Source organism: Gekko japonicus, unplaced genomic scaffold (genome assembly GCF_001447785.1).
Source record: "Gekko japonicus isolate JY-2015 unplaced genomic scaffold, Gekko_japonicus_V1.1 scaffold80, whole genome shotgun sequence".
Lineage (NCBI taxonomy): Eukaryota > Metazoa > Chordata > Lepidosauria > Squamata > Gekkonidae > Gekko > Gekko japonicus.
This window is the reverse complement of record NW_015168047.1, coordinates 584045-607124: the sequence shown is the minus strand read 5'-3', so window position 1 is coordinate 607124 and position 23080 is coordinate 584045. Positions and strand designations below refer to the sequence as shown.

The following is a 23080-nucleotide window of genomic DNA, read 5'->3' as shown; positions in this document are numbered from 1 at the left end:
CTGTTTGAAAGGACCTACTACGTAGAGAGCGAAGGTATCTACCTCTCTGCAAGCTACCTAAATGCAGCAAGCAGATTCCTCCATGGTTGTGTGACCCTTGGCTTCTTCCTCACTGTAGACATCTCCTGGGGTGTGTGTGGTTTTATTTGTTTATACACACACGTCAGTGGCTCAAGGAAAATGGCTTTCATGACCAAGGAGAGACAATAATCCCATTGGTTTCTGGAGGAACATATCCAATAAAGACTTGTTAGCCACTGATATGTTTATACATGCACACTAACTGAGAATGTACTTTATGCATTGGATGGAATGGACTGTGATCCACAAAAACTTGTGTTACAATAACAGTGCAATCCTAAACAGTTATACCCTTCTAAATCCATTGAAGTCAATAGGCTTAGAATGGCATAACTCTGTTTAAGATTCTACTGTCAGTCTTCTAGTCCTTAGGGAATTTTTTTTGGCACCAGACTACCCCTCTGAAAGCTATCTGTTATAACAACTCCTTTGACATTGGCTAGTTACTGTAACAACTACATGTATGTAGTGTTCATGTGGCATGTCCTGGGGTATGAACAAGTGATTTGGAGAGACGGCCATGCCTCCTCTGGCTTCCACACATTGATCCAGTGTCTGCCCTAATGTTCAGGTTTATTGAAACTAATGCAGATTTTTGTCATCTGTTCCAGAATGAATACCTGTATGAAGGCGTTGATGCCCGAGTTATTGAGTATGAGGACAACAGGCCTTTACTGGATATGTTCCTCCAGAAACCAATGGGCTTATTGTCTCTCCTTGATGAGGAAAGCCGTTTTCCTCGAGCCACTGATCAAACACTTGTGGGTAAGTTATTGGCAGTTTCAGAGTCACTTCTCTGGCTGAGACCCCTGGTGACTGCTGGAGGGGGCACAACGAAGGTGTCAGTGCGCAACAAGGGCTTGGCTTGCTCCCAGCCATTGATGGGATGGGAATGATTGTGGCCTCTTGGAACCATGACCATCATGGTGTTGTTTCCTGGAACCACAGCTGCCTGCCAGGACTCAGTTTGTTGCCGATGGGACTTGGATCATACATGGCTGGTGGTACATAGTTGGTAATGATTATAGCATGATGTGGAGATAGAAAATATCTTAAAGCGAAGCGAACCTTGGCGATTTGTATTTAAAAGAAGATTGACAAACTGTGATGCATTTCAAGTTGAAGAGTATATTTGCTTATATTTTCAGTGTGGCTGTATTCAGGTCTCTAAGGGTACATAATGCCCCTCTCCAGTTAATATTTTTGCCCATGAAAAGTGCTCAGAAGGACGGTAAAAGGGAGCCATAAAACCAGGATCTGTTTTGCTACTTTTTTACGCTTGGATATTCAGAGCAAATTTCCTAAAGTCAGTGTCTTTCAAAGAGGGAAGTGTCAAAATCCTATGAGATCGTTTAGGTCTTAGTGAAAACATATTTGTGTAGTGCTCTTTTGCTGGTTGGGAAAGAATGGGTGGGAAGTAACTGTTGGCATAAACAGTACAAGCTAGTACAATACAAACTGGTACTAAGCAAGAAATACATATTGTTTATACTATACTGTTTAGAACATAATCCATGTGTTTCCTTACAGAAAAATTTGAAGACAACTTGAAGTCAAAATATTTCTGGAGGCCAAAGAGAGTAGACTTGGCATTTGGGATTTACCATTATGCTGGAAAGGTAAAAAATCTGCACAGTGTTATTCATCATGATCAGAATTGGATATCTTTCACAGAAAATGGGCCAACTAATGGTAATACTCCGCACAAGTCCAAAACTGGAGGACTTTAAAAAACAAAACTTTGCCTTACAGTGGGAAAATTAGTATTTTGGAGTCAGAAATGTTAATCATTCCAAATTTGTAATAACTTGTAATAATTAAAATTGGCAATAAATAATTGGTGCTCCTGCCAGAGAGCACTGTAATATAGGAGCGCTCATAGAAGCTCTAATTTGAGTGAGAAGAAGCATGTTGGCTCCTATCAACCGTGGAATCTTCATTTGAAAATATATAAACAGATAGTTACGCAAGAAGAATGTATGAGGAGTAAGGCCTCTTTCCTAGGCATCCAGAAAGAGCTAAAGGGAAGACCACGGTTTGAGGCTGATTAGGACTGAGACAGTGATACACATTTTTTTAAAAGAGTGCTTATAATTACTTGATTAGCTGAAATGGTAAAGCTGTGTTTCTTAAGGCTCTGTAGCAGTGACAGCTCTCATAGAAGAGTAGTGCTGGCAAGGACTGTTCAAACCGGGAAACCTGCATTGCCATGTGGTAGGGAGCCCAATCATGTTGAAATGTGTTTTCTGGGGTTACTATCACTGGTAATGTATAATGATGCCAGATGGCCTTCTAGACCAGAGGCTGCAAATGGATACAGAACAAAGAGACCTGGCAGGATCTTTTTGATCAGTTAACCAGCCACAGGGCCCATTCACACAGAGCATTTGCTGCGCTGAAGGCAAGATCGTCCCGCGGATTTTCCGGGTATGATAACACCGGAACATCTGGGAGGCGTAGCGCCCCCGTGGCTAACCTGTGGCTTCTCGCCGAAGATGCGGAGTAAAAAACTACCACATATGAGGTACTAGTTTCTGGAAAACACAGGGCAAGGGGGGGCGTCTGATCACATTTCCGCTTGAATCCCATGGCATCCGGCGCCCGTCCATGTCCCGTCGCAAACTGGATTTTTTTAAAGTCTCCACAGGATGTGCACAAACGATCATGCGCATGCACAACTTTCAGTGGGGGAAAAAAATCCCCGTTTGCCATTGAAGCAGCGCCTAGCGAATCCCCGTTTGCCATGGAGGCAGCGCCTAGCGATTGCTGGTGTGATCGTGCCGCGCCGCTTCTTTGCCGTACTGCAGGATACCCGTGTGATCGGCACCTAACGGCCCAACCACGGGACCTCGATGGGACGTGTGATCGGGCTGCCGCGCGTTACTTTGCTCCAGGGCAAACAGCCACACTCCCCCCCCCACATTTTCCAGCCCATGTGACCGGGACCACAATACAGCAGTGGTGTAGCCTTATCTCAGGGCTTGCTCTTTCTCCTTCATGGGTTGCCTACAAAGGCTGTCCCATGCCCAGCCCCTTAACAGGGGGATAAGGAATGACATTCGTGGTATTCTTTTGCTGAAAAGAGCCACAGTCCTATGTGGTTTTTCAGAAAAGTCTATTAGGAGGCTGATTTGGCTGGTTTATTTAATTACTTCATTTATATTCCACTGTTCTCCCCAATGGGAACAAAGTGGCTTACAATTAGGGATGGGTGCAAACCTAGGAAAGGCAGTTCGGTTCAGGGTCTGGGGTTGGCCCATGGACCAAACCCCAAACCGGCCCCATACGATCCAAACCGGTCTGGCAAGTTCGGTTCCCCCTTTATCCCAGCCACAGCTTGCCACGGCCAGGAGAAAGGGGGCAGAGATCGCCCCGGAAGGGGCTTCCTTTCCACCTTTCTCATGGCCACGGCTTTGAAGTGGTGGGGAGCAAAACCAAAAGGTTAAATGGCTACCAGCCATTTAAACCTAACAGCTGAGCCTGCTCAGCCTGCTTAAAGGGGCTGCGCAAGGGAGCCCAAGAGAGCTGAGCTGACAGACAGAGACCAAAAGTCTGGTAAATGTTTGGGGAATGTGCCTTCACTGGACATTGGTTCTCAAGCCCTACGAGGGAGGGCGGGGTATAAATTTAACAAATAAATAAATAAATAAATAAGCTCTGAACTGGCCCAAGTTCGGCTGGAATTTTGGCTCGTGAGCTGGTTCGTGTCCATCCCTGCTTACAATGTTCTCCATTAAATCCTCATAACAATCCTCTGAGGTAGGTTAGGCTGACTGTGTGTGACTGGCCAAAGGTCACCCAGCAGACCTCTATAGAAAGAGCAGGCATTTGAACACAGATCCTAGTCCTACACGCCACACTGGCTGTTTTGTTGTTGTTGCTGTGACGATCTGTGTAACATCTTCATACAAGACAATGGCTGTTTTATTGTTGCTGTGATGATCTGTGTAACATCTTCATACAAGACAATATGGTAGGTAGGTGGCAGGCCAGCAATCAAGTTCTGTCCAGATTTGTCCCAATCTAAAAATCCACTTCCTTCCTTTCTTCCTTATTTACTCAGTACAAGCTAGAATCAGTGCAATTCATATTGTGAGAAAATACATGTATGTGATAAGCAATAAGCATGAGGAAAATGATGTATAGCAATTTTTACTGCTGTTTTTAAAAACAGGTTCTGTATAACGCCGGCGGATTCTTAGCTAAAAACAGGGACACCTTGCCAGCCGACATTGTACTGCTGTTGCGATCTTCAGAAAATTATTTGACCAGGCAGCTGGTAATCCACCCACTAACAAAAATAGGTAATAGCATTTCACAGTGCTAGATTTGTCAGATCCAGTTTTTTTCTCCTTAAATTTTACCATTGGGCTAGCGTTCTCAGTGCCACCAAGGTTGGGGGGGGTAGGGATACACAGTTCCTGGAACATGGATTGGCTGGTGGGTCTGGGAGGCGAGGGAAAGTGCTTTTGGTACAGGAGTCTGCAACCTTTTCCAGTTCAAGAGCTCAACTCTGTCAAATCTCAGAGCAAGAGATCAACAAAGGTTCAGCATAAAAAAGCCCATTTGCATCACTGAAAATGTATGACATTACTGATGATTGACATGTTACTTAATAATCCATAAAGTTATCAAAGCCAACGCACTTCCTTTATTAGAAAGTGGTGCACATGAAGTCTCATAAATGTACACAGGAGCACCAATCATTTTAGTGCACAGGCATAAATGTGCTCGTGGCTCATATTTTGATTTCTGGCAGCTGTTCACCTCTATCATTTCCCTTTTTGTGAAGCATCTCTAAAAAGCTACGTAGCCCTATAAAAATCTTTGCCTGACATTCCCTTCACATACTGGTTATTCTAGCATTCTCCCTATCCCTCCTATGTACCTTTTTCGTTTATAAAGTTCCAATTTTTGTTCTATATTGAGCCACATTTGTGCTGGTAGATAGTAGTGTTATTGTGACTAACATACAGTTGCCAACACAAATGTGACTCTGGTACACTAATTTGGTAGCCATATTTGGACCCAGCTTGCTGTTCAATGCAAACTTGGTTGACAGAACCAAATTTTCTCCTCCATTTACTGGGTGAAATGGCCCCTTTTGACAGGGTGTTTTCTCTCTTCCTTGAGGTAATTTGGCACACAGTAAAAGCAAGACTGCGATAAACTACCAGATGTGGACTCCTCAGAAATCCATCAGCCAAACTAAGGTAAGGAAGTGGCAAGGTAGCTCTCCCAACATATTCAAAGTACAGAAAGGCAATATTGTTGTTGTTGCTACAAACAGTAAGCAAGTAACCCCTTCCTTGGTTTCTCTCCCTCTCTCCTATTTTCTTTTCTGCTTAGCTGGATATCTTTGTGTTGTGCAATTCGTATTCCTTCCGTGAGGTAAAAAAAACACACTACATTTCCCTTCTTTCTGACTATAGTTTTGTAACTACTTGAAAGGAAAATAAAATGAATTCTTAAAGGACATGATCCTGGCTCTCACGCTGAAGCATGCTTACTTGAGAGTAGTCACTGTTGAATTCACAGTGACTCACTTCCAAGTAAATACATTTTTGGTTGGTATGTTATTAAACAAAATATAACATGCAAAAGGTTCTAATACTGATGCCAGTTCACACACTATTGATAATAACTGCAAAACACAGTAATGCGGGAAGAAAAATTTGTGAAGTATTTGTTAATAGTCCTCCTGGTCATTGCAAAACAGCTACCAAAACCTTGCTTTCCATACAATTCAGATACCTGTATGTTCAGTTATCAAACTGTGTTCAGTATGTGTGTGTGTCTCTGCATGTGTGTACAGTGTCATTGTATTGTATTGTGACTGGAGTAACAGTCTCTGATGTATCTTAGTTATTACTCAGTAGTGTCTACAGTTTAAAATAACTGGTTTTTTTAATTAATAGCATTCTTTAAAACAACAATGTGTTGAGCTGTTGCAATATGCTACAACTGTAGAGATAAGAACTGCCATTTTCTTTCTTGATACATATAGAGTGAGCCTGAAGATACCACACATCACCCTCGAGAAACAACCAATATGAAAACACAGACAGTTGCTTCATATTTTAGAGTAAGACCTCAGTTTTTATGTATAAATATTATGTATTGTGTAGTAACTAACTGTTGTTTCTCCTCCTTCTCCTTTTATTGTTGCAAATGCTACCCTGCGTCTTGTAAGGAGAATATATTTTACTTAAAACACAAAATATTGCATAGGGTTGTTTATAATATCTTAAGTATGTAGGGTTTGGACTAAACATCTTTGAGGCTACTAAAGGTAATGGCTTGCCACATTTCAGATGTTCAGACCCTGCCAACGCTTTGTAAGAGGCTGCCTTCTCCTGGTCAGATCACTGGCCCTTCTAGTGCAGGTTGACTACTTTGATTGGATTATCTCAGGGAGAGAGCTTTTTGCAACCGTGTTACCTGAAATCCTCCAAGTGGAACCGCCGAGGATTAAATATGGGACTTTCTGGGTGCACATTTCTTTTCTTCTTAGTTTATTTAAATGTTTATGCTCCTCTCTTCTCCGCACTGGGACCCAAAGTGACTTACCACATCATTCTCCTCTCCTCCATTTTATCCTCATAATAACAACTCTGTGGGGTAGGTTAGGCTGAGAAAATCATGGACAGGTTTTCAAGCAGTTTCCACATGCTTTTATGTACCCATTTATTATTTGTGTCAGCTGATAACCTTCTTCACAAGAGGCTCTTTTGTGTACTGTGTAGAATGAGGCTGTATTCAACCTGTATTCACCCTGGCTTGTTCATGATTACCTCAAGCCTGGTTAGCTCTCACAATTGTTTAGTTCCTCCACCCACCTTGCTCCTATTCTACACAGAGCCAAATATTTAATGGTGAGAGAAATCTTCCATACAACCTGAATTGTTGTGGCATTCAAAGCTGGGCCGTGGAACAAATTGAGATACGTTTCTTACCACTTTTTGTTTCGTTAAGAAACACACTCCATTTGTTGAGGTACTCAAATTTGGACATTACAGCAAGTTGGGGGGAGATGTGGGATGCAGTGTTCCCCCTAAGCTGAGTTAGTGTGAGCTAGCTTACAGTTTTTTAGCCTCTGGCTCACACATTTTTGTCTCAGCTCTCAGGAAGGATGGCTCCAAAGCAAACTAATTTATGCAGTAGCCAAATCGCTCACTCACAACTTTAATGCCAGTAGCACACAAAGTAGAATTTTTGCTCACAAGACTCTACAGCTCTCAATGCTCTGGGATGTCTTTAATCTTAGCTCCTCATGTGAAGGGAGTTTGGAAGGGGGGAGGGAGCACCCACAACTGAGAATAAACAAGCTCAGCATAACCAAAATGCAGAATACAGACTGAGTGACATTTACCTGACTTGTAAATTTATTTGAAAAACTCATTCTATTGTGCTACAAGGCTAGATGTCTGTGGTCAAATGATATGTGAAATTCATGTTCCCTCCCCAGCCTTTTGGCCTTCCTTGTCCTCTTAGGATTTCCACGTGGGTCTCTCATTTACCCACATCATCACTTCTGGCACTTAACCAGAAGTGATATCACTGTGTTGCGGGACATTCCAAGCTTTCTATGAAACTATGGTCAAATTATTAATAATTACCACACTGGCAATTTTATCTTCCCTCACAGAAGCTGAACTGCAAACTATTTAGGTCCCTGAGCAACTGAACATGCCACCTCACCAATTTAGCCAATCATTGCTTTCATTGCCACAGTTCAACATTAATATCAGTGGCAGAACTGGATCTTATATAGGTGGAAATACATGGGTAATAGGCACAGGAGAAAATTATCTACATTTTGTTATGTGAAGCATTTAAAAGCCTTCCTGCCAAATATTTTATCAATTAATTTGGCCAAATTAATTGGAATTCATTATTATGCCATTCATATCGCTATAATACTGTGATATTAACACACATTGTAGTTGTACAAAGGGAATATATATATCCCTTGAATTCCCTCTTGAGTAGCACATCATAGAATATTATATCATTACTGTAATTTTCTCTTGAGTCGTCCTGATGCTTGAACAATTGGGTTTAAAAAAATAAAGCATCAGAGTCTTCCCACAAAACACCCATCATAAAACCATGGTTAGTCAGAGCAGACATTAATAATTTTATGTAGTTGTCAGTTATATCTCCATCTGCTGATAATGGGTGTAGAATTGCCATGGAGTATCCACTAAGCACCAAGCCATATGCAGTAACAAAATAATAGCACTAAACATTGAAAGCCATAATATGATTTATAACAAATAAGATACTGAGCATAAATGTATGCAATCAAGAAATGACAGGTAGAATATGAATTATTCAACCTAGGGCCAATTTACCTGAGATCAATTTAATACCATATGAATGTCTTTTAATAGTGCTTTGACTGCAGTGTCAATGATGGTAGTACTTGCTAAAAAAAATGGGGCTTGATTTGAGATGTGCTTAGCTTCCTTTGTTTTCAGTCTATTATACAAATAATCAAATTAACCTCCCACAATTTCTTCCCTTCTTTTTCCATGTCCTTTTAAAAATGTGCCCTGTTCACATTTTTTCTCTTGCTTACTTCCTTTTTAAAAGATCAATAAATCATTTTTAACTTTTACAAATGTCAAACTCATTTTAGAAGCTAATAAAAGTAAATAAAGCCACCCTTTATGGGTTACAGATTACTGTGCTAGAAAAGACAAAACTGTGAATATGCTCTTGGTCATTTTGGATGATCAAGAGCTCATAACCTGTCTAGAGAAGACGGGCTCCCAGCCATAGGCTGGAGGGGCCCTACCAACATACCTGCGGGACCGCCTCCCCCCCTTATGTACTCCAAAGATGCTGAGCAACATCTGCTGTTAGTCTCTGGCCCAAAATAATAACCACAGCCTCAACCAGGGCCAAGGCGTTTGCTGTCCTGGCCCCCAGCCTGGTGGAACATGCTCCCACTCGAGATCAGTGCCCTGCAGGATACAGTCTTCATATTGCAGGCACCAGAGATAGTGCTGTCCTGTGTTGATTTTAACATTTTAATTTGATATGAACTGTATTTATTTGTACTGTTATTTGACTGCTGTGACCTGCCCTGAGCCCGCTTGCAGGGAGGGTGGGATATAAATCCAATGGTAAATATTTTTTTTAAAATAAATGAATTTGGTGGAAGGCAGGGAGCAAGGATGACTTTGGGCAATTGGACCCAGCACTGCTGTCAACCACTCTGCTCTCAAGCGGCTTCCTGCGGCCTGCCCCAGAGGTTGGCCCATCATGGAACAGGTGGGGCACACAGACCTGCGGGTGCAGGCTTGTCTCTGGCACACAACTCAAATTGAAATGAGCAGGCTGACGGGGTGCTTGGCGTTCAGCAGCTCTCTCTTGGCAAAGACCCACCCCATGCTCTCAGTGTTTATTTTCAGTGTGGCTACTCCTCCTTTGCTGTGACTGCAGTGGGTTGCTGATTAACAGGGCCAGAGAGGAATTTTAACCACAGCTAACTGGCTGATAGGCCCTAGGGGTTTTGCCTTCCCTGTAGCAAATAATGTATTTATTGTGTATGCTGGTTTGCACTGTTAAAAAGAGCATAACTGTCACAACTGGCTGCTGGCATTCAGGCTGGGAAACATAGGGCAGGTTTTGCAGGGTGGGCTCCCTGCTTGACCAAAGGGGGGGGGCCAGAGTGCCAACTTTGGGGCTAGGCACATTCCCAGGAGGAGGAGGATGGCAAGAAATAGTGGTTTCCACCACTTCCAGCCCTAATGCCATCTCTCTGGCCTTGGTTACCCCAACAGGCAGATTGGGGAAGGTGCTGGCAGACTTGGGCTGTCAACTGCACCCATTGTTCCCCTGCCTGTGCTGTGCCAAGACCTGAAGAACCTATAATCAATAAAGTTGTGGCCTGATTCCTCCCAGCATGGTGTGTCTGTTTCATCCTTCTTTCCCAGACCATTGGCTGGTCCCCACTCCAGGTACATTAGTCAAACATTAGTTTGGGAGTATGCTGCTTAGACAACATTATATGCCTCCTCATTGAACCTAAATAACCTCCACCTTCAGCCTATAATAAAATGGAAATAATTTTGTTAGGGAAACCTTTCAGAAATCTAAAGATCTCATTTTGAATGGCTTTGGGAGCCTGCAAAGTATAGTGTAGGGTTGCCAACCTCTAGGTGGGGCCTGAAGATCTCCTGGAATTAACTACAGAGATCAGTTCTCCTGGAGAAAATGGCTGCTTTGGAAGGGGGAGTCTATGGCTGAAGTTCCTCCCTCTCCCCAGGCTCCACCCTAAAATCTCTAGGAATTTCCCAGCCCAAAGTTGGCAATCCTAGTCAGTGTTCCCTCTAAGCTGAGTTAGTGTGAGCTAGCTCACCATTTTTTAGCCTCCAGCTCACACGTTTTTGTCTCAGCTCAGGAAGGATGGCTCCAGAGCAACCTAATTTATGTAGTAGCCAAATAGCTTGCTCACAACTTTAATGCCAGTAGCTCATAAAGTAGAATTTTTGGTCACAAGACTCCATGCCTTAGAGGGAACATTGATCCTAGTACAGTACCTTCATATTCTTGTTTTAATTTTACCTATATTTTCAAGGCAGTCCATGTTGTTCAGATATATTATTAGTTATTCTAATATACCCTAAAACAGATAAACAGATAAAGTTTTAATTTCACATGCAGGATTTTCACTATCATAAGTCTTGCTATATCCCCTTTTTGAAAAGATTCTCTTATCCCAAATGTCCAGGAAATTTCAAGAGTATCTTGGTGAATTTGGGCTATATGCCCCTTTTCATCTAAGCTTTGTTCTCAGCAGGCCAATATTAGTACATGGAGAACTCTTTATTGTACAGAGGTTGGCCCTCTGGTTTTAGCCTGACAACTGGACTTAAAGGTACCTACAGACATCCTAGACAGGTCCACGAACAGCACAAAAGGCAAGTAGATTTGGAATAGTCGGGATTGCAAAGCGCTCACTCACTTTCCTGGAGGATAGTGTATCATTCAAATGTTTCTTTCCATATTCCTTTTCAGTATTCACTAATGGATTTATTATCTAAGATGGTGGTTGGCCAACCTCACTTTGTCCGTTGCATTAAGCCAAACAATGATCGACAGGCAAACAAGTATGACAAGGAGAAGGTATTGGTACAGCTGCGCTACACTGGAATTCTTGAAACCGCACGAATTCGGAGACAGGGTTATTCTCATCGTATTCTCTTTGCTAACTTCATAAAACGGTATGAATCTGAAAAGGAAGACTTGGCATTTGTTCTTTTGAAAAGGCTGGGTCGTCACTTGTTGCAGTCTTAAATTAATCAGCTTTCAAGATGGGAGAAAACTTCTGAAAATGTACATATGACATAGTTTGGAGAACCTCATGCTAGTAGGACATCTTGATTCATTCATCCCGCATGTATTTCAGTGTCCTTTCTACAGTGTTTTTTTGCCATGTAACTGAACAAGAAATGAATATGGGCTTCTTGTTCATGTAACAGCAAACCATGATTTAGTGTTATATCAACTAGTCCTGAATGTTAAAAAAAACCCACAACACACTAGAAGTTTCACAGGCCTGTACCATACCAGCGTAATGGTGTAGGATCACATGCTTAAATGCTGTCTCTCTTGTTACTTATTTACTGCCTGTGGGAATCTAGTATGTCCAGAAAAACTTTTGGAGGGTAGCCTTCTGTTTGTCTCAGGTGTGTTAGTTTTCTATCTACACTATGTGTCTGTATATATTTTACATGGGGAGGAGACAAACATGGCACTCCACCTACATTCTAAAGTGGTAGAGTCCCGGGACTGTGGTAACGTGTGGCCTTTCTGAATAAGCTGACTAGCTCAAATACACATAGAAATTAAATATTTGGATGCTTTGTATCAGTGTTTATTATCGGGTGCTTGTGTATGCAGCTGTGCTATGTGTCTTTAGTTAGCCTCTAGCTTGGTGTTTAAATGTCATGCACACAAATCCACAGCAGTTTGAGCTGTTCAAGCAAAGAATTAAACTCAAATAAAAGTTAAGGTTTGTTTGTCACTGAGTGCATTTAGTAAGTACAATTCTTTTGTTTTGCCTCATAGATATTATATCCTGTGTTACAAATCGAGTGACAACCCTCCCGTAAGCCCTGAAACGTGTGCGGCCATCTTGGAAAAAGCCCAGCTTGATAACTGGATACTTGGGAAAACTAAGGTAGTATTATCTCACATAGGTTTCCAATCCATCAATAATATCTTCTATTCCAATCCCACTGTAATTTAATGAAGCAGACATTTTTTTACTCAGTTATGGAGTCACCTGACCTTTTCCAGAGGCACTTTTTCCACATTGGAATTTATCTTCTCGTGTTCCCCAGTGGTTTTGCCCTGGTATGATAAATCAAATGCAATGCATTGGATAGGGAATGCCAGAGACATGGAGATATATATTCCTACAGGCCAAATGGACATTACTGAGACAGATGTTTTGTTTTTTTCTATAGAGTTCAGTTTTGGAGGCATTGTCTACAGAAGGGAATGTTCACCAGATTATATGTTTTCTATATTTTAAAAGGTGTTCCTCAAATATTACCATGTGGAGCAGCTAAATTTAATGCAGAAGGAGACAATCAACAGGATTGTTCTGATTCAAGCATATGTCAGAGGGTGGCTTGGTTCAAAGAGATACAAAAAGCTAAAGGAGAAAAGAGAAGAAAGTGCAGTCAAAATACAATCAGGTAAATGTTTATATGTATAAAGATATGCAAATATGGCTCATTGAGCATGTGCAGTAAGATAAACTGGGATAGAACAACCCTTGGTGTCCAGACCCCAGCTGGTGGCCTGGAAGGTATCTGGTGAGGATCCAGCCTGAAAATAACTATCCCACTATGGCCAGATGAAGGAAGTACACAGAAATCAGCCACCTCTGCCAAAGACAGTCCTTACACCAGCAGGCCAAGAACTCAGCGAGAGGCAGTGTGCTGTAATGGTTAAAATGTTGGCCTAGGAGCTAAGATATTTGGGTTCAAATGTGTAGCTTACTGAGTTGCCTTGGGACACTCAGTCTCTCTCATAAGAACATAAGAGAAGCCAGTGTTGGATCAGGCCAATGGCCCATCCAGTCCAACACTGTGTCACACAGTGGCCAAAAATACCAGGTGCCATCAGGAGGTCCAGCAGTGGGGTTAGAACACTAGAAGCCCTCTCACTGTTGCTTCCCCCAAGCACCAAGAATACAGTGCATCACTTGCCTCAGACTGAAAGTTCCTATCTATACCTTGTGGCTAATAGCCACTGATGGACCTCTGCTCCATATGTTTATCTAATTCCCTCTTGAAGCCATCCATACTTGTAGCCGCTGCAACCTCCTGTGGCAGTAAATTCTATGTGTTAATCACTCTTTGGGTGAAGAAGTACTTCCTTTTATCTGTTCTAACCCAAGTGCTCAGCAATTTCATTGAGTGCCCATGAGTTCTTGTATTGTGAGAAAGGGAGAAAAGTACTTCTTTCTCTACCTGCTCCATCCCACACATAATCTTATAAACCTCAATCATGTCACCTCTCAGCCGTCGTTTCTCCAAGCTAAAGAGCCCCAAGCGTTTTAACCTTTCTTCATAGGGAAAGTGTTCCAAACCTTTTATCATTCTAGTTGCCCTGTTCTGCACTTTTTCCAATGTATAATATCCTTTTTGAGGTGTGGTGACCAGAACTGTACACAGTACTCCAAATGAAGTCACACCATTTATCTATACAGGGGCATTATGATACTGGCTGATTTGTTTTCAATTCCCTTCCTAATAATCCCTAGCATAGTGTTGGCCTTTTTTTTACTGCAGTCGCACACTGTCTCCACATTTTCAGTGAGTTATCTACTACGACTCCAAGATCTTTCTCTTTGTCAGTCTCTGCTACTTTGGACCCCATCAATGTGTATTTATAGTTAGGATTTTTGGCTCCAATGTGCATCACTTTGCACTTTGCCACTTTGCACTCTCAGCCTAGCCCACCTCACTAAATTCTTAGGAGGATGAAATACAGAACAATGCAAACTGTCCTGAGGTCCTTGGAGGAAGGTGGGGTGAGATTAAAAATGTGCTAGATGCTTTCTACGTGTTTACCATCAAGCACGTGCTATACAGAGAGTTGCAACCAGCCTTTGCTCCCATATGACACTGTACTTGCATTTACATTCACACTATACATTTTTAATGAATATAAATAAAAAGTCTTCATTATGCAACTAAAAACCACAATGTTGGGGGACCTCCTGCTTTCCCCCTCTTGTGGCCACTCTTAGCACTTTATGTTGGTGGAATGGGTTGCAGACCTGCTAGAACAGGACAGGCAGGAAGGGAATGACCATGTCCAGGCATGGAGGAGTGCATGGAGGAGGAAGGAAACTACCAAGGGGTTCATACAGACTAGGCCTCTTGTAGTCTGCTTTTCTCCCTCACATCCTGCTCTGAGGCCTGGCTGTAGACTAAAATGGTGAAAAATACCTTTGGACCCTAGGGCTGCCAAGTCCCCCCCGGGGGGCGGATTTCCCCCCGCTTTGGAGGCCCGATTTCCGCTGCGTTTGAATCGGGCCCCGTGGGAAACCCCACCCCGGCGTGCACGTCACCCAGAGGTGACGTGATAACGCCGGGCACGCTGGGGGCGGGGCCACAGCCATCTGTGGGGAAAAGTCTATGTTTCCCCCTCAGATGGCTGTGGCCCCGCCCCCAGCGTTCCCCGGCGTCATCACATAGTAAAAATGTAGTGCACAAATGATCCAAGATAAAACTAATTGAGCCATTATATGAGCAACCACCAAGATGGCCTTAGCACAGACTAGTACACGTCATCCTGTTATGGATTATAGCTCCCATGCTTTTAATATGAAGAATGGCAATTTGATCCACACACTTCGGATGTGAGCTCTACTGACAGGGCTTGTACTCCTGGTGTAATGCTAATAATTTGGGCTTGAATTTCTTGCAGGGGAGACCTTCTTTTCCCTCACATTGAACCTGATTGTGCTTTCTTGCCACAGGCAATAGACCCTTGCATAACAACTCGTTTTTCCTTCCAAAGGGCACACCTGACTTAATTTTTCTCCCTGTCTCAAATGGGTACATAACAGTAGTTTAGAAAAAAAAAATAATAATAAATAACAAGAGCTTACAAAGTTCCACCATCTGTCCTTAGCTTACAGGGGTTATGCTGCTCGTAAAGACTACACCTATGCCATGAATGAATCGAAAATGGAAATGCGTCTCACCAGACTTCAGGCTGGTAAGAATAGTTTTTAATTCACTTGAGTTTTTCGCTTTACATAGTCAATAGGTGTGGATACCTTTCTGGACTGGGGGAGAGATAGCTGCAGCCTCTGTGTGGGTTGATTGTGTTTGTCCTATAGATCAGGAGTGCTGCAGTGTTTTTGTTCTGTCCTCCTTTCCTTTTTGTTTCATGTTCTAACTCTGTGTCATTGAGACGTGCTTGGGGCCGGGGATGGGGTGGGGATGTCGCAGTGAAGGGAAGCAAGCTGAAGTGCATGGATCCCCAGAGCAAAAGATGAAGAGGCAGGCTGAAATCAGAATCCTGTCAAGGGCTGCCAGGCAGGTCAGGTTGGTCTGAAGGGAAACAGTCAGCAAAATCGGGAAAACTGAAGAGAAGATCACAAGGCCAAGAAGAGGGGACAGGAGGGTGAGTGGAGTCTGTAAGTGCGCTCCTGGGGAAGTTTGCTGTTGCCGTGAAAAGGAGCTGATGGGTAGACACAGGTACCAAGCCTGATAAAGCAGCATGAAGTAAAGAGAAGAGGTATTGTCAACTCTGAATCCAGGAGATTCACTTCAACCCTGGTCCCCCATTCCCTGAACGTAGTACTCCTTGAGTGTCCCAATTTGGTCCTGGCAGCATTGCTTGTATTACATCAAGAATAAAGTGATTCCTGTTCACTTGCAGCCTCATTGTCTGTAGTAGAGGACAGGGTCACTTGCGTGTTTTTATTAGTCCTAGCCTTCTGGGTGTCCAAAGACTCCCTCAGAGCTCTCATTTCCCAGTCACAGCCACCTTCCTCTAATTATAGCTGCATTCTTCCCTGAACCACAGCCAGCTTCCCTCTCATTGTGGCCTCTTCTTTCTCTTCCAGTTGGAGCCGTGATGGAGAGACATCCTTACATCATTTTTAACTCCATCCAGTGCAGACAAAATAAAAGGGGCTTCTGGCCCAATTAGGAGGATTAGCAAAGCGGGATTTTCTCACTAGCTGCTCCCTCCAGGCATATCTCCCATTGCAGAATGGGAGATCAACCCAACATTCCCCAGGAAGGAGACTGGATCCAGCGATCTCTGGGCACAAATTGAAACCGAGTTCAAATCACCCCTCCATGAGCTTGGGCCAGTCACACATGCTTGGCCTAATGTACAGCACAGAGTAGTTATGAGGATAAAATGAAGGGGAGGAGACCAATGTAAGCCACTTTGGATCCCCATTGGGAGAAAGCTGGGGGATAAATGAAATAAGATCATGGGTCTTTCTCTGGTTCTCCTTCCCCCAGCAGTCCTTCACAGCCCTGAGAAAGTTGATTCCTAGGATTGTAGGACTAATTGTCATGTGGTTTGAGAAGGAGGAAGGGCGATTTCCTCCTCTGCCATCAGCACAGTTCCACTGACAGAAGAGGTTGGAGGATTAATTACATCCCCTTCTGCCTCCACATCACAGCCCCCAACCTATGTGGTGATTAGGCCATGAAGGTCCTATGACCATGGGAATCAGCTTTTCTAAGTCTGGAAAGGTCTGCCTGGGAAAGATCCTCATTCCCTTGGCACCTTCCACCGACAGATCCTTGGATTCAGTCTAGGGGGACAGCCCTCTGCTAGACAGTAGACTTTGGCAGGTCACCACCTACATGAGCCATTGACACCAGCCCTGGTAATAAGTGGGACAAACAATTCCCATTTTGTGGGGAAATATGGCAGAAGACCTTCAAAGATAAAGGAGATCTTCATTTCCCTGACAGGAGAAATTTGTGCACAACTGGATTACAGAAAAGGGGAACAAACCCTTATTATTCTTTGATCGGGGAATTCAGTTTAAGTTTGTGCTGTGGTTATTTAACAGTATTCAGTGAAAGACAATTGTGAAAGCTGTGTTCTTATTGCAATTTGTCAGTTGGAAGAGGATACTTAATCAGGAAGAAAGTTAAAGAAATAAAGGATGCAAATAACAAAGCTGCAACAACAATCCAATCACATTACAGGGGGTTCAAGGAGAGGAAGAGCTTCAAGAGGAAAAGGTATTGTTTGTTTCCTTACAATAAGTAGTAAGTCTCAATTCAGATTTTCTTTTAACTATGAGCCTTTTAACACTGGAGGCAGCAACTGGTAATCATGCAGTAATTCAACAAACTCATGAAATGGACACATTCAGATTCATTTTGACACATGCTATGGCAGACCCCTGCTCCTTCTGTTCTATGAGGCAGATTTTCCCACCAAAACACTGTTCACCACTCTGACTGAGCAGCCTCTTAGTAGCGTGTTTGAATTATAAACTTATAACTTCCTTTGTGTCCCACCCAGTGTTAAAGGAGCTATTTTGCTTTTTCTCAGGTGAGAGATTTTTACTGTAACTCAGCAGGAGCCCTCTTATAAAACCCCTTTGGAAATGACACTTGACACAAAGTAAAGTTGAAACAAAAAGGTTGATTTTATTGAACTGACACAGTTGTAACAGGAATAGGGCAGGGGGTGATGAATTCTTTAAACTGTAGCTCTTTATAAGAAAATTAGAATGTCTTGAACAGGCAACAGAATATACTTAAAGCTTGAATTCTAAGAGGCTTAGTTCTTTACTGTGAGAGATTTGTTCATCTTGGAGATTTCTTACAGCAACAAAGTTTCATAACAATATCTCAAGATTTTGGAAGTTAGAACTTTCTTCCTGTATACCAGTATTTCCCTTTTGGAATTATAACTTTCCCTTTCTGTACTCTTGTAAGACCGTTTCCCTTTTCACTTCTCAAACCAGAGGTCCCTTCTGAGTTGAACCCTCTGACTAACTGGGGCACCAGTCACACGGGCCGGATATCGCGGGGGGGGGGAGGCATGGCTAATTGCCCCGGCGCAGTTTGAGTCACGATTACACGATCAGACGCACTGGCGGCACACCACGGGCCCTTCCCTCGGTGCCGGCGAGTAAACAAGGGACTGGAGGGGAATGCCGCACGCCGGCGCGGTCACACCACGGGAATCTGGAGGCAGCCCGTGGCAAACGTTTACTAGTACCTTGGAGGTACTAGTTTTTTAATGTGCATTGTCGGCAGTAAGCCACGGGTGCACTCCACTTCACAGATGTTGGGGTGTGATTGCGCCCAGATAATCCGCCCACCTTCCGTGCCTCTCCCGCAGCAACTTTGCCGTGTGACCGGGGCCTGGGTAAGGAATATCCTCCATTTCCCAGGAGCAATATCCCTTTTCTGTTTGGCTAGGCTGGCAGTTTCCCATTAACTACCCAGCCTCTTCTAGCAAACCTAAACCACAGTTCTGGAGACAGTGAATACACAGAGAATTCAGCTAGTGCTGACACTTAGACATTAAGTTCTTTCTGAACTCTTCCCCAAATGTACTGGTGTACAATAAAGGCTAGGAGTTGTGTCCTTTAACTTCCTAAGTGACTTGTCTGTTTCCCTAGACTGACACACACCCTCCTCCTGACTGGCAACTGCCAAGTCAAAATCCAAAAGATGACAAGATTTTATAAAACTCTTCTCAGCTGGCACTGACCAGTCAGAGAGAAGGGGGTGCAAGCAGGCAGCATCCTGTCACTCAAACTGCTTTTCAGTGAGGTATTAACCCCTAATGTCCCAGCTCTCTGAGCTTGATGCACTAAGAATCCTGGTTTTGGAGGTCGGTTTGTTACACAAGCTAACAGCTCCTCTCTGCTTGCAGTTAACAAGCAAGACATGAGCTGAACCAGTTGGTGCACAAGCATGCCTAGCCTTAATCTGTTTGTGACAGGTAAAGCACCCAGGTACACTGACAGTGCTACATCAACAACAGCTTAGCTCATACAAAGACACATCAAGTATCTTAGCAGATTTCAAGAGGACTCCACTGGCTTGAGCTCTTCATGAGACAAGCAGCCTGCCTCTCAGACAATCTGAAATAGATAATCTTTGGAATACTGAATAACAGTGCAATTCAAAAATGTGTATGTTCATTTTTCAGACCCCTTTTATTGCTGTAATATTGTTTTTATTTTTTAAAAATTTATCATATTGACATTTTAATATATAAACATTGCCCTGGGTGATGCCATAAGGTTGCAATATCTGCTGTAATATCGCCTAAATATAATGTGGTCGTTCCAGGGAATCATTTCTCAAGAAGGAACAGGCTGGAATAGCAGCTGCTGAGAGTGAAAAGAAAAAAGATGAACCAAAAGCAGAAGTGGGTGCAGCTATTGAGCAGATTTCTCCAGAGGTTGAGGGCAGTACAGCTGTTGATCAGAGCTCTTCTCCAGAGGCTGGGGACAGTTCAGCTGTAGAGCAGAGCTCTTCTCCTCAAACTGAAGAGGAAGCTGCTATTATCCTTCAGTGTAACTACCGGGGTTACAGAGAACGTAAAAAGGTGAAAGAAGAGTGCAAGAAAAAGGCAGAGAAGCAGCCATCCACAAAGCAAAGCTTCAAAGAAGCCAAAAAGAGCATTCAGAATAAAGTACAGGGTGCAGATCAAAATGATGCTGCTGCTGCCCATGTTCCAAGCATCTCCCATGATAACTTGGACAGGAAGACATCTGTGGAAGACAAAGAGATACTCCCCCCAACAGGAAAGTCATCAATGAAACAAAAGCCTCCAAGAGAGCTTTCAGAGGAAGACAAAAACCAGGCCAATTCAAGTCACCTGCCTCAGAAAGCATCCATCAAAAAGGCAAACCAATTGAGCAAACAGATACCTCTGGAGATAAGTGGCACAGATGAGAAAACCCATGCTGCCATTGTTACCCAAGACAGCCACATGGAAAGAGGTTCTCTGAAACATGGCAGGATAATTCCCTGTGAAAACAAAGGCTGTGTAAGGAAAGGCTCCATGAGGGGCTCTCAGAAACATACTGAAGCCAGCAAGCAAAGCTTGGCAGACAAAGAGAAGGCAGCGTTAGTCATTCAGAGTAATTACCGAGGGTACCGGAAAAGAGGGCAGCTCAAAAAAGAAGGGAAATTGCCTTGTGGAAACCAAGAGGGAAAAGGAGGAGGGCACAGTCAGAATCTTGGTTCTAAATCGGTGAAAGAGAGGCGAAGCTCCAGTGCTCACGCAGAAGGCCATAAGAATATTTTAAAAGATGGTGCCGAGAAAGAGAAGTCTGATTTGGCAGCCTTCTCAAGGCAGGTAAGAAACGTAGAGAGGTAGATGTCTTTTCTTTATCTAACCCCGTGGTTTTGACCCCTGGTGGCAGGGAAATGGGGTAGGTCCCTGATGGAGGAGCCATAGGCAGTTGGAGAGGAGAGTGCTGAGGAGAAAGGAACAAGAAAAATACCTGAGGAGAAGTCATGATCAGCTTGAAAGAGAGACTGTAGCCTTTTGAGATCTATCGCAACAACACCACAAAAAGCCAACCATACTGGAGGAAAGGCTGTGGGGAAAGTTTGGAAGGCCAGAGAGAGAGAGAGAAGGCTCTGTCATCTCTTTAGTTTTAGCTTTAATCGTGTTGCTGAGGTTTGGAGTTTTGATACATATTTTTCCTCCACTTTTTACCACTCTCTGTTAAATCACCTCTGTTTATATTTTAAGTACTTATTCATACAGGGTAAAGGTTAACTAGTGAGTCTGGGGATTTGTTTTAAAATAGACATTTTCTTTCACTTCCCCACTGATAGCCCTCCCCAGGGTAGGAGAAGCAAAAACTAGTGGGCTGAATGCACTTTTTCTTTCTCCCCTTCACCCCCACTCTTTATTATCCAACCCTGGTTCCATAATTTCTTCCCTCTGTTGGGGTTGGTGGGAGAAATTGTTGTTACATAGCTAGAGCAGGCTGACTTCAGTGTATTCAATGACAGCTCACTGAAAATTAATCCTCTGCATTGCAGACTTGTAGAAGATACTGTTGGGGGGGGGGAAAGCAAAGACTTTATATGTGTCATCAGAGAGGAGGTTCAGCATAAGCGTTCCACGTTTTAATACCTTAAAAGCTGGAAGCAGACAGCTTTCTCATCATTGCCCCCACAGTTTATGGCAGTCAAACATGAGCTGTTGAGTTCTGACCACTCTTAGCTACTCAGGAATGGTTTTCTCAAATCATATTTATTGAAAAGTGAAATTAACAGGGGGCTGATTTCTATCAGGACCATGGTGAAAGGGGGATGGTTTTTCTCTCTGAATTATTAATAATCACTTACAATTAATCACAGCTATTCACTGCTCAGGATCAATGTATCAAAGAGCTTTTATTGGGGGGAAAGGAAAGGAAAATACAATTAAAAATACAGTTTTAAGCATGCAAACAAGAATGACTGACTTCACCTTGGGTCAGCCTGAATCCATTGAGCCAGCTTGTCCAAGGCCACATGGCATAAGTCACAGGCTACCAGCCGAAAGCCCTTTGGCTCTTGCCCTTCAGCACATGCCTCTGGCTATGCTCAAAGTTCATACCCAAAACAGGAAGGGCAAACCGAAGCACATGTTGAAGATGGCCATGATGTTCTCCTATTCACAGAACTTGCAGCAGCACATGCAGTTGAGCCCTTAGTCTCACTGACTTTTGAAATATCTTCAGTAGCATCTAATGTGAATAATTCCAATTAGGCTGGCACCACGAGTATGCAAATGTAGAGAGCCAGTTTGGTGTAGTGGTTAAGAGCACAGATTCTAACCTGGAAGAACCAGGTTTGATTCCCCACTCCTGCACATGAAGCTGCTGGAATGACCTTAGGTCAGTCACAGTTCTCTCAGAGTTGTTCACTCAAGAGCAGTTCTCAAAGAGCTCTCTCAGCCCCACCTACCTCACAGGGTGTCTGTTGTAGGGAGAGGAAGGGAAAGGAGACTGTAAACTGCTCTGAGACTCCAAGTGAAGGGCGGGGAATAATTCCAATCTCTTTTTTTTTCTTCTTCTTCTAAAGGCACATCTGCATCACCATTTTTGCGCATCTGGTTTAGGTGCCATAGCACTCCTGTGTTCACTGCAGGAGGCTATTTATGCAAGTTACACTGTGTTGCTTCTCTGCCAATTCATGTCAGCTGTGTTGCAGAGGAGTGGCACATAAACACATGCTGATGCACCCTGTGTGCTCAGTCTCCAGAGTGCTGAAATAGCACAGCCTGTCTCAGGCATTAGGGCAGGCCTGAATGTTATAGCTGCCACCTAGATGTTGCTTTAAGACTTTCCATTTGATGGTTGGTACTGTTGTACTATCGGAGCAGGGTTTGGCATAGTGGCACTTGGTCAACATTTGGGTCTATAGCAATCTATCCCTCGACATAGCCAACTCAAACAATTTTTGTGAGGATACACATTTTGAATGATGTGTAGACTAGACCTGTGATAATAACATAAGAAGAACCCTGCTGGGTCAGACCAGTAGTCCATCTACTCCAGCATCCTGTCTCACACAGTGGCCAACCAGTTGCTCTGGATGGCCAAAAACAGGTCATAGAGGCCAAGGCCTTCACCTGATATCACCTCCTGGTTCTAACATTCAGAGGATTAGTGCCTCTGAATGTGGAGGTTCCCCTCAGTCACCATGGCTAGTAGCCATTGATAGACATCCTCCATGAATCTATCTAATCCCCCTTTAAAGCTGCTTATTCCTGTGGCCATCACTACATCCTCTGGCAATTATTATGTGATAAGGATGTTTTGTACAAACAGTACAGTGTTTGTAGCTGAGGGAATGTCATTTGGGCCAACACAGACATTTGACCTGCTTTGGAAGAAATAATCCCCAAATGGTGGTGAATCTTTTCCCTGGTTTATTGTGAGATAATAGCCAGAATTCTATGGGTGAGCATCCAAGCTGGCTCCATCCAATTGTCTCAGTGC

General features: G+C 43.3%; 1 protein-coding gene across 1 annotated transcript in view; it reads left to right on the top strand.

The window, feature by feature from the left end:
* The window catches only part of MYO3A (myosin IIIA), a 128874-nt gene that overhangs the window by 78431 nt on the left and 27363 nt on the right, over positions 1–23080 (top strand). The window contains exons 19-30 of the mRNA XM_015414286.1: positions 693–846; positions 1612–1700; positions 4256–4385; positions 5215–5294; positions 5431–5472; positions 6089–6166; positions 11113–11318; positions 12166–12277; positions 12638–12800; positions 15253–15339; positions 17219–17342; positions 19419–20433. Of these exons, the coding sequence (XP_015269772.1) occupies positions 693–846; positions 1612–1700; positions 4256–4385; positions 5215–5294; positions 5431–5472; positions 6089–6166; positions 11113–11318; positions 12166–12277; positions 12638–12800; positions 15253–15339; positions 17219–17342; positions 19419–20433 (2280 nt within the window). The remainder of the gene's footprint in view (positions 1–692; positions 847–1611; positions 1701–4255; positions 4386–5214; positions 5295–5430; positions 5473–6088; positions 6167–11112; positions 11319–12165; positions 12278–12637; positions 12801–15252; positions 15340–17218; positions 17343–19418; positions 20434–23080) is intronic.